Here is a 12,996-nt window from a genome sequence, read left to right as displayed (position 1 = left end):
GACACGTGCTTTAGAAATAACACACAGTAATGACAACAATACTAACAGAACGACTGCAATTGTAATAGTGGTAGACAAGACTAGTTAATGATCCCCATATATAAGTGAAGCCTGTGTCTTGCTTGAGTAGTACTGTAACCAGTATGTTTCTGCAGACGAGTAACCACCTGATTCTAAAAATGGTAAAACATCAAGCTCTTCGCATACCTTGGCTAATCTCAGGGAATGTCTGGCCAAAATGTTTTGAAGTTTTGATGATGAGAGGTGCATTTTGATATCCGTCCAAATCATAAGGCAATGGAATAAATTCTTATCGGACTGAAGCATTCCATATCTACTGAAGCTGGGTCGACAAAATCGTGACCGGACCCATTTTTTTAGGCATATTCTGTGAAACATTCCACATTAAATCTTGCAGAATGTGTTGTCCAGTTGGGGCCTATTTTGGTAGCATTAGATACGTGGTCGACTCAGTGCAAAACTTGTAGGTGTATTCAAATGTAAAACACGAGTATTGGGCCACGTTTCACATGTGACTGCCACGGTACCGACTGTTTATTGTCTGTAGCTCTGTCGCTAGTATGACTGCTTCACAGCCACGTCCTAAAATATACTAAATCCGACAAAGTTAAGAGATCTCCAAGGGCATCTTAGTTACACAACGAAATATTACATAACACCTCTTGATATTCTTGCTACCTAGCAATTTCTCATTATTCAACTCGAACTAATGATCTTTGTGGGCTTAATTACACGTAGGCAAACCTCCCTTTATATCTAAAATGTGCGAGGTGAAGGCGCGAAGATCCGTTTATTTCCAGCTGTTTGCGACACGTTGCCGAGAAAAAAAAAATACCGGTATTTTGGCTGTGAATGTCGCGTAATTATAGAATTTCCGCGCATATGTTATTTGCTACCGTATATAGTGTCCATTGTTTTATTCACCACCGCAACAGTATAGTCTCAAAAGTAGTCTACAATGTATATCATTTTCTGATTCTCTTTGCATACGTATTGTAGGCCGCAAACGCTAGGTGTACACGTTAGCAACATGGGATCAACAAATCAGAGATGAGCACGTTTATTTCCCTATATAGGATTCGAATTGGTTTATGTGGGGTTTTTGCTGAGTAAGTAAAGGATTCAGTTGCTTATAATTTTTGTTTATCTTGGATGGAGTCCGGTACTTATAGGGAAGGTTATTGTAGGGCATAAGCGGGTATCTAGAATCATTCGACTGGGAACTCTTACCGGGATAATGACAGAAGTGAACCAAGGTATACTTCATAGGGCCAAGTTCCTTATATACGCTGCGGGTATATTCTTCCTATACTTCTACTATGGCGTCCTTCAAGAAACAATGTAAGTTAAAAGAGAAATTAGCATTTTTGTTGAGGTGCCTTATTATCTGAAGCTGATTTCGACTTGCCATATCTTGTACTACTAGAAATTGTGATAGTACCCCCTATTGATACGTTAGTTTATAATGATTTACAACCTTCCTTCCCGACAAAAGAGTATAATGTTGCTAAATTGATGGTGAATTCTGCTTACATTGTACTTTTGATTAGATATAGGTATATGTAAATTCTTGTTTCCTGACATCTTTTCAAATGGCATTTTTCGAGCTAGATAGAATTTTTCTCTGGGGTATCAAAGGACTACATTATGGATTTGTGAGAAATACATTACTGAGATCCTTACATTAATTAGAAGTGAATTAGACTGGTACTGCATGACTTGAAGCTAGATTCTAATATTTATATTAATGGGTAGCTGATTGTAGGAGGTGTATCAATATCTGTTAAGATGTTGGGTAAAGTAATGTAAAAGTAGGTAAGATACTTGTAGAAATCAAGCTATGAAAGACTCACCAAATTTCGCTTGACAGCTTAAATATATATTAATTTCCCATGTTTGAAATTTAAAAGACATACTTGATATTTTTGTGATAATTTACCAACGTAGCTGTGCATCAGAACTAGCATTCGATATTGAGTAATTTAGTTTTGCAATGGTTGCAGTAGAAAGCTTAGTGATCATCCATGTACAGCTTCTGTAATTCCTCCAGGTGGGTACTGTGCTGCTTTGCTGGCTGGGATGCCTCCACATTTGCTGACTCTGTAGTGGAAGTTATTTCGGTTAGGATATAGAAATGCATCTTATTTCCAGATCTTTTTACCCCCAGTTATGATTATGCATCTTCTGATGCCCGTTGTTTAGGAGTGTGTTGGATTGGGCCATGAAACAGTCGGCCAGCAGTTCGGCTCTTAATACTTTGACTTTCGACCCCCACTGACATTTCATTCCATTGTCTTTACTAACATTTCATCCCTTGCTTCTGCTGCTGTTGCCATGGAAAGATCTGTAGGGCCTGGTTGTGGAAAGGGAGCTGTGGTTTTGGCGCATTACACGTAACAGCTAGAGAATGGATATGAGTGGGTGTGGCCTCACTAATGTGGGAAACGGCAGTCTAGTATAAACAATATTTTTTTTATTATACTTAATCGTCATCTCCTGCGTGAGTTAGCGCAAGGAAACAGATGAAAGAATGGCCCAACCCACCCACATACTCATGTACATACATAAACGCCCACACACACACATATACATACCTACACATTTCAACATATACATTCACGGACATATACATATATACAGATTTACATGTTCATACTTGCTGCCTTCATCCATTCCCGTTGCCACCCCGCCACACATGAAATAACATCCCCCTCCTCCTATGCGCGCGAGGTAGCGCTAGGGAAAGACAACAAAGGCCACATTCGTTCACACTCAGTCTCTATCTGTCATGTGTAATGCATGTGATTGTATATGGTTATATGATTTTTTTCATCTTTTATTGTGATGCTGCTGTAAATTTTAGTTTATCATTATTGATCTTGGCTCTTGTGGGTCTGGCCCATCCTTATAATAGTGTAATTGTTATTAAGTGATGATAAGTCAATCAACAGTAGGTCATTTAATGTTTTATGCAATTTCAATATATGCATAAACATAAAAGCAAACTTGTTTTGAGGAAAGTCTAGAAGCAGCTGATATGACTGACGGATCTTGGTCCACCCTTATAGTAAAGATTGATAGCATGTTTCATCATTTGTCCGGCTTCAGTAATTGGTACATACATAGAAGACACTGTGATAAAAAAAGAATTATTTCTGTTAATGTTGATCTATACCATCCTTACTTGTGAATGTGATTATGCCATTTGACTGTGATAATAATTTATAGATTGCATGATGAATTATATTACCTAATGAATAAATTATATAATTGCCTTGATAAAACAAAATGAACCAACAGGGGCTTAGGGAACAAAAGAATTTATATATAAGGTAACAAAAGTAGGAGAAGGTGTAACAAATAAGATGTTGGAAGTCGAAGACTTGTTAGAAAATGAGCTGCCAACATTCAGGGAATGAACTGCTGATGTCAGAGTGAGTGATACATTGATGCATGTTAGTGAATGAACTGCCTACCCTTACAAGATGAAATTGTTAATGTTGAGTATTAATTAATGATTGATATTGGATAGAACTTTTGAATTATGTAAATGAACTTTTGTACTAATTATTCATTTACATAATATGCTGGTTTAATTCAGTATATGTCCTTATTGATCCTCATTCAATGATAATATTATCTAGCCATCATTTCACTTGTTTAAAAATTTCGTGTGAAGTAGTTTGTCTATGAATGTTCTGAGGTTGATTAGTTTATCAAACAAGCTATAAGTCATCATTATTATTAAATGTAATTGTATAGATAAAGGGTGGGTTAAGATTGGCATTTACAGGAATAAACTGATTTTTCTCTGTATATGTATGGATAGTCTACTTAAATTGAAAATATCTAACAAGGTGTTAGTATTTCACTTATCATTCATCGTAAATCTGTTACTGGTAACATTGATGATGGGCCAAGAATTTTGACTACTAAAGTTGAATGAATCAACAAATAAGCTATCAGTTTTTGTCCCATTATCTGTCACTTATATAAATGTAGGGCTAGGTGCACATGGATTGAGCTTGACAGTGGCACACCCTGTACCACAAGAAATGTTATAATGAAACTATGTACACATTCAGAAACCATGGAGGTATTTGGAACAAGGGTGTTTATATACATGGCGATAGTAATAGGAGCATGACCCAAAGTGTTGGTTGGTCGGGGCTATGTGTTAGTAAATATGAGGGGCTGATGTTTCAGTACAGCCTTGTGTCTGGCATCTGCTTGAAACGTTTTCCTAGTCCCACTTAGCTTTCATTTCTGCTTGGAGTTACTTTGAAGCAGTTCTTCATGAAATCAAACATATCTAATAAAAGGAAATGTACTGATTTGACAGATTTTTTTTTTTTTTTTGCCTTTTTTACTGGTTCCTAACCAAAAGCTTCTCCAGTAACTGATGTAGCTCATTGTTTTCTTGGTATTTGTTTGGTTTAGCTCTGCATTGCTGTTAGCTTGGAAGACTGACTGACTATGTTCTGCAATGGTAGTGTAGTGTTTAGAGAATAAGATAAGTTGCAGAGCATGATTTTGAGCATTGCTTTATTTGATGGTATTGAATAAGGTGATAACAGCTTCATGTATCGGAAAATGATGAGTTAAAGAAAAGGTACTTACAGCACGTTCTAAAATTTTTTTTTTTTTTTTTTTTTTTTTATACTTTGTCGCTGTCTCCCGCGTTTGCGAGGTAGCGCAAGGAAACAGACGAAAGAAATGGCCCAACCCCCCCCCATACACATGTACATACACACGTCCACACACGCAAATATACATACCTACACAGCTTTCCATGGTTTACCCCAGACGCTTCACATGCCTTGCTTCAATCCACTGACAGCACGTCAACCCCTGTATACCACATGACTCCAATTCACTCTATTTCTTGCCCTCCTTTCACCCTCCTGCATGTTCAGGCCCCGATCACACAAAATCTTTTTCACTCCATCTTTCCACCTCCAATTTGGTCTCCCTCTTCTCCTCGTTCCCTCCACCTCCGACACATATATCCTCTTGGTCAATCTCTCCTCACTCATTCTCTCCATGTGCCCAAACCATTTCAAAACACCCTCTTCTGCTCTCTCAACCACGCTCTTTTTATTTCCACACATCTCTCTTACCCTTACGTTACTTACTCGATCAAACCACCTCACACCACACATTGTCCTCAAACATCTCATTTCCAGCACATCCATCCTCCTGCGCACATCTCTATCCATAGCCCACGCCTCGCAACCATACAACATTGTTGGAACCACTATTCCCTCAAACATACCCATTTTTGCTTTCCGAGATAATGTTCTCGACTTCCACACATTTTTCAAGGCTCCCAAAATTTTCGCCCCCTCCCCCACCCTATGATCCACTTCCGCTTCCATGGTTCCATCCGCTGACAGATCCACTCCCAGATATCTAAAACACTTCACTTCCTCCAGTTTTTCTCCATTCAAACTCACCTCCCAATTGACTTGACCCTCACCCCTACTGTACCTAATAACCTTGCTCTTATTCACATTTACTCTCAACTTTCTTCTTCCACACACTTTACCAAACTCAGTCACCAGCTTCTGCAGTTTCTCACATGAATCAGCCACCAGCGCTGTATCATCAGCGAACAACAACTGACTCACTTCCCAAGCTCTCTCATCCCCAACAGACTTCATACTTGCCCCTCTTTCCAGGACTCTTGCATTTACCTCCCTTACAACCCCATCCATAAACAAATTATTAACAAATTATTTCTAAAATATTAACTGAAACTAGAAAATTTCTCCCAGTTGCCGAGCATTGTGCTTTGCCTTTTATCCGGTGCCATGGTGAAGAAGGAATACACTTTTGAGATTTTGTCAGTAACATATGATAGAGATATTATACAAGGATTTTTTTTTTACCAGGTGAGCTTCATTTTAGATGTATGCTGAATTTTAAGGGTTAACCTATTTTCACATAAGTTAATCCCATATTTTCCATGATAACCATGTCATCATTGTTGCTATACTGATTATCGCATAATAATATATAGTGCCTTAAAACACCCTTTGCAACTTCTTTTGTATTTTCTTGTCTGCACTACCATTGCAGAACTAAATCACTTGGTGCTGTATCCAGAGCCAGATTTGATACATTCTTAAACTAGTGATTTACTCTCGGCATCATGCAAAATGCCAGATAATGTAAACAGACATGATATGTGGTGGTTGGTAGGAGTGCCACCAACACTTTGATGATCATTCATTCCACAATGATACCAGCAGCATTCCATGTTGTTTGGTACATTTCAGCTACATATTTATGTACCTTTGCCTAAGCCAGGTACTCATTTTCTCAGCCCACACTAAGGGGAGCATGAACAGCTGGGTGAATTTTGGGCTGACTGCCATACTCAGGATTCAAACCCATGCAGGTCTAACTTCTGGTGGACCTGGATATGCATCATGTTTGGTTACTAAAGCACTTCACCATGGAAGCCCAAAACTAGTGCCACATTTCTTTGATACTCATACATTGGTTACTGTCACTTAATTGGCATTTTAGAGTAAAAATGTAAGGATTTATATAATGCAGCTGTTTTGAAATATTTCTCATAAGTGTAAGGAGCACATTGCTGTGCATTTCTCCCAAATCCGAAAGTTTCATCCATGGTGCTCATAGAGTAACATCTTACCACCAGCTGTATGTTTGTTAAAGCTGTATAGTAGAAGTTAACCACATGTTACTAATAGCTTTGGATATTGAGTATTTATGTCTAGCAGTGGTAGTGTAGTGTTAGAAAATGGAATGAGAGTGGTGGAGCATGAATATGAGCATTGTTTTATCCTGCAATTTTTAGAAAAGGTTAGGTGATGTTTTGTGAAGGTCATGGAAAATGGGGTTAGATAACTTGAAATGTCCTAGGTGCTATAAAGATATCCACCATGGGGAGACATAAAGGTTTAAGAGACAACAATAGATTTCTTTTTGAAGAAAAAGAACACTTGTAAGGAAGAGCTGCCATCAACATCTAGTGATGTAGTAGCTGAACCCACTCGACCATAACCACCACCTTCACCAACATTGACATCTGACCTGGATGACCCCCCTTCCCCAGTAACTTCTCCACTCACCTTGTCCCTCTCCATCAGCACAAGCAAGCATTTCAGGAACAGCAGTAATTGTTAAGTGTTGGAATTAAGTTCCTTATTTTCTGCTTTCATTTACTAGAATTCATTGTATGATATATGTATTACAGTATTCTGTATTTCCTGGTATGTGTATACTGTAGTTTTTCACTGAAATGATATTCAGCACTGTCTTAATAATGAAACTGCTTAATCTCTACTATTTACATTGTTAGATTTTTGACTGTTTTCAAGAACATAATTATCATGTGAATGGAAAGGTGCCCATCTGTAGATCATTATTAATTCATGTATTAGGTAAGCACCTACTAAAGAAAATTTTATTGCAAAAAAATATTGAAAATACAATTTACCTTATCATTCATGAAGTAAAAGATGAACGTTGTGAACCACAAGATGATTACTTTACTTCCTGTGATGGCAAGTGTTCTACCATCATTTTTCCATTATTTATCATATGTGATTTATTTTATAGTGCATGAATTAGTCAAGAACCTATTAAAGAGCATTGTGTTTGAAGAAGATTTCCCATGTATTCCCTGCATGTCGTAGAAGGCGACTAAAAGGGAAGAGAGTGGGGGGCTGGAAATCCTCCCTTCTCATTTTTAATTTTCCAAAAGAAGGAACAGAGAAAGGGGCCAAGTGAGGATATTCCTTCGAAGGCTTAGTCCTCTGTTCTTAACGCTACCTCACTAACACGGGAAATGGCGAATAGTATGAAATTTTTTTTTATATGTAATCACCATCCTCTGCGTTAGCGAGGTAGCGCAAGGAAACAGACGAAAGAATGGCCCAACCCACCCACACACACATGTATATACATAAATGCCCACACACGCACATATACATACTTATACATTTCAATGTATACATACAAATACATACACAGACATACATATATACACATGTACATATTCATAAACAACCATGGAGACATCACACACCCCTGCCGCAAACCTACATTCACTGAGAACCAATCACTTTCCTCTCTTCCTACACGTACACATGCCTTACATCCTCGATAAAAACTTTTCACTGCTTCTAACAACTTTCCTCCCACACCATATATTCTTAATACCTTCCACAGAGCATCTCTATCAACTCTATCATATGCCTTCTCCAGATCCATAAATGCTACATACAAATCCATTTGCTTTTCTAAGTATTTCTCACATACATTCTTCAAAGCAAACACCTGATCCACACATCCTCTACCACTTCTGAAACCACACTGCTCTTCCCCAATCTGATGCTCTGTACATGCCTTCACCCTCTCAATCAATACCCTCCCATATAATTTACCAGGAATACTCAACAAGCTTATACCTCTGTAATTTGAGCACTCACTCTTATCCCCTTTGTCTTTGTACAATGGCACTATGCACGCATTCCGCCAATCCTCAGGCACCTCACCATGAGTCATACATACATTAAATAACCTTACCAACCAGTCAACAATACAATCACCCCCTTTTTTAATAAATTCCACTGCAATACCATCCAAACCTGCTGCCTTGCTGGCTTTCATCTTCCGCAAAGCTTTCACTACCTCTTCTCTGTTTACCAAATCATTTTCCCTAACCCTCTCACTTTGCACACCACCTCGACCAAAACACCCTATATCTGCCACTCTATCATCAAACACATTCAACAAACCTTCAAAATACTCACTCCATCTCCTTCTCACATCACCACTACTTGTTATCACCTCCTCATTTGCGCCCTTCACTGAAGTTCCCATTTGCTCCCTTGTTTATGGATGGGGTTGTTAGGGAGGTGAATGCAAGAGTTTTGGAAAGAGGGGCAAGTATGAAGTCTGTTGGGGATGAGAGAGCTTGGGAAGTGAGTCAGTTGTTGTTCGCTGATGATACAGCGCTGGTGGCTGATTCATGTGAGAAACTGCAGAAGCTGGTGACTGAGTTTGGTAAAGTGTGTGGAAGAAGAAAGTTAAGAGTAAATGTGAATAAGAGCAAGGTTATTAGGTACAGTAGGGTTGAGGGTCAAGTCAATTGGGAGGTGAGTTTGAATGGAGAAAAACTGGGGAAGTGAAGTGTTTTACATATCTGGGAGTGGATCTGGCAGCGGATGGAACCATGGAAGCGGAAGTGGATCATAGGGTGGGGGAAGGGGCGAAAATTCTGGGGGCCTTGAAGAATGTGTGGAAGTCGAGAACATTATCTCGGAAAGCAAAAATGGGTATGTTTGAAGGAATAGTGGTTCCAACAATGTTGTATGGTTGCGAGGCGTGGGCTATGGATAGAGTTGTGCGCAGGAGGATGGATGTGCTGGAAATGAGATGTTTGAGGACAATGTGTGGTGTGAGGTGCTTTGATCGAGTGAGTAACGTAAGGGTAAGAGAGATGTGTGGAAATAAAAAGAGCGTGGTTGAGAGAGCAGAAGAGGGTGTTTTGAAGTGGTTTGGGCACATGGAGAGAATGAGTGAGGAAAGATTGACCAAGAGGATATATGTGTCGGAGGTGGAGGGAACGAGGAGAAGAGGGAGACCAAATTGGAGGTGGAAAGATGGAGTGAAAAAGATTCTGTGTGATCGGGGCCTGAACATGCAGGAGGGTGAAAGGAGGGCAAGGAATAGAATATATACATATTCATACTTGCTGCCTTCGTCCATTCCCGTTGCCACCCTGCCACACATGAAATACCCTCCCCCCCCACGCGAGGTAGCACTTGGAAAAGACAAAAAAGGCCACTTTTGTTCACACTCAGTCTTTAGCTGTCATGTGTAATGCATTGAAACCACAGCTCCCTTTCCACATCTAGGCCCCACAAAACTTTCCATGGTTTACATAACAAAATATGAGTGACAGGTGGTTCATCCTTACCATGGGTGCTGAGGGAACTGATGCAGTGGGGATTTGGCACACATTGCTTAGTGTGTTCAGTGTTGCATGAGTACTCCGTGCAGTCAGCTAAACTAGTGTTGTATTGCTGTGGCTCATGATAGATTAATAGAATGGGAGTGATTTAGGTACTCATTATTTATATCAAAATTTATGCTTCACATTGCATTGTATTGCCGACATATTATTCCGTTACATTTCAAACTTAGTCTGATGTGTCTGTAATTTAATATACTAAATTTTTGATGTAATTGGCTTTTATGTAGATTTCTGTAAGGTCCCAAACAGTCCCTGTAGAGTCCAGAGTGTCCATGAAAAGCCAATTTCCGATTCATTGATGCCTATTAAAATGGGGATATATTGTATCACATACTAATTTACATATTTACACTGGCAGATCTTTATTTGCATCTCTTATCCCTTATACTATAACTACACAGTCTTGCCCCAATTGGTTCATCTGTCCACATTCTTATAAATGTTTTTATTTTAAACGTAAATGTTGGCACCTCAAGAAAGCTGACTGGAAAAACTCTTGAATAATATTTTTTGACTCTTTATGTAAATTGTTGTCCTTTATCTGTGAATACATCTGTCCCTGTCAAAAGCTTAGTAAAGATTATTGTCACGGGAATAGAAGCATATATCCCCTCCTTCTCCAGGATGACCTCTTCTTCCCATTTGCGGCTCAACCATTCATGTTATGAGGCCATTCAGGGAAGGGATCAGGTACATCAGGCTTTGGAAAACTCTCCTTCCTTAGACTTCCATTCATCATTTATCACTGCAAGTTTTCATTGTAGATATGTTATCTGTGAGGCAAAGGATTCCTTTATTCAAGGGAAGGCTGATAACCCCTCCTTGCTCTATCTTTCTTTCACTTTTTTCCTATGACTACTATAGCTGTCTTTCTTGAAGACAAAGCAACTCTCTGATTCTTGTTTCTCTTGTAAATCTACCTTGGATGACTCGAACTTACCTTCACCCAGTAACATACATCTTACCAGTCCTACATAATCTTTTTTCAGACTGTCAGATGACCTGATGGCAACCATCCCAGTTTACTGAAAGACTTTGTTTCTGAACTTGAACCTGTGCCTGTTTGTCTGTTCTGTCTCTATTTGCAAACAAAATCATTTCCTTCTTGGAAGCATGCATTAGTATATCCCATCTTTAGGAAGGGTGACAATTCTAAGCCCTCTATCATCCTGTTACTTGGTATTTACCATATCCAAGATCTTTGATCCCTCCTCAGCTCTCAGACCCTCGGATATTTAGTATCTCACAGTTTTGTCTTTGAACACCAGTATGGCTTCCGTAAGGCAAGAGTCACTGTTGCTATCTTTGCTGTCATGCTAATGTCTGATCATCATCCCAGAAAAATTTTAGGAAATCATTTGTAGTTGCCTTTTGTATATCCAAAGTTTTTGAGAAGATATGGCATTGGTGTCATATCTAAGCTCCTTGTGGTTTCCCTCTTGCATTTTGATATCTCATATCTAGCTTCCTGTCTGGCTGATCCATCTCTTAGGTTGTTGATGAATAAACCTCTCCCCGTTTTTTAATCAACCGCTGCATCCTTTAAGGTTCTGTCTGTTTCCTACTCTCTATCTCATTTTTAGTAATGATTTCCTTTGTTCTACAAATAACCAAATGCACTCATATACTGACGACTCAACACTACATTCCCCACAGCCTTCGATTCTGCTCCTTCTACTCTCAGTTGAACTGCATTTTATCTTGACACAACTTTCTTAATAAACTCAGACTTGGACAGGATATCTCTAAGGAGTAGATAAAATCTGGTTAAGTTTAAAGCTTCATAGACTCAATTTCTGCCCACCTCTGTATACAAAATTCCTCTTAGCTTTACTTTCTACTTTGATGGGTCTGTAATTACACCTTATCTTAATGATTATACTTGGTATTGATGTAACAGCCACTATCTTGGAACCCCTACATTTTGGAAATAGCTAGGTCTGCCTCCAAGAAACTGTGAGTCCTGTATAGTTACAGAATTTCTTGCCTTCCAAACAGATGATCCATCTAAACAAAGGATTGATCCGTCATTGTATGGAGTACTGCTCTCATATATGGGTGGTTCTAGCTTTGCATCCTTACAAGACAGAATTGAGTTAAGAGTGTTTGATTAATCAACTCTCCCAGGCTAACTTCAAAAATTACCCACCTGCCATATGTGCACTATTGGTCCACTTTCCTTTCTCTTTAGGTATTACTTTGGTTTTTGCTCCCGAGAGCTAGCTGCTTTTGTTATTCCACCATTAGATAGATCATGCCATACTCAGCAAGCTGCTGTGTCACATCATTATTGTGTGGCTGTGGACAACTCAAAGGTGGGCTGTTTTTGATAAGTGTTTCTTTCCCTGCACCTCAAGGTTTAGAACTCTACCCTCTCGTGTATTTCCCAATAACTGTGACCTGGCTCTTTTTAAAGAACAGGTTGAAGACCATAAAATGTCTTGTGATGTGTAGAGCAGTAGTAATGTAACACGTCAGTTGATTCATGGAGCAGTGAAAGGGTTAAGAGGAAATTCAGCCTGTGACAACAAAACTCAAAAATAGTGTTAAATTATGTACAGGCAAGCCTCAGCAGTTTTCATAGCCAAATGAACAACAGCTGTTTTACTGCCATATTTTCAGCAATTTTTTTTCATAACACATTTTGGCAGTCAGGCCATTTTGTTACAGAATTTGTGTTCATGATGCTTGGATCTTTCAATGGCAGGGTCACAGTGCTTTGATATTGAAGGAGAGTGATGAGTAGAATGGAAAGTGTTGAGTGCTTCACATTTTTTGACCTTGGGATTCCTATGGATAGATGAATTATTATAATTACTGTAGTCTTCAGATAGTGTTTTTTTGACTTTAGGCCCCAAGAATAGTAATTTCACTAAACCTGAGTAGATTGTATAAGGAAAGGTGAGTGAAGATGCCCAGTTTTTAGGATAGATCTTTTTGGTGTTAATTGATTATAGAAT

General features: G+C 38.9%; 1 protein-coding gene across 1 annotated transcript in view; it reads left to right on the top strand.

Annotated features, from left to right (window-relative positions):
- The first annotated feature begins 1,194 nt into the window (after positions 1-1,194).
- Positions 1,195-12,996, top strand: part of meigo (Solute carrier family 35 member B1 homolog meigo) — a 66,436-nt gene continuing 54,634 nt past the window's right edge. Inside the window, exon 1 of the mRNA XM_071664464.1 lies at positions 1,195-1,362. Coding sequence (XP_071520565.1) covers positions 1,259-1,362 — 104 coding nt within the window. The 5' untranslated portion in view covers positions 1,195-1,258. The remainder of the gene's footprint in view (positions 1,363-12,996) is intronic.

Source organism: Panulirus ornatus, chromosome 1, assembly GCF_036320965.1.
Source record: "Panulirus ornatus isolate Po-2019 chromosome 1, ASM3632096v1, whole genome shotgun sequence".
NCBI lineage: Eukaryota > Metazoa > Arthropoda > Malacostraca > Decapoda > Palinuridae > Panulirus > Panulirus ornatus.
This window is presented reverse-complemented; position numbering and strand designations above follow the sequence as displayed.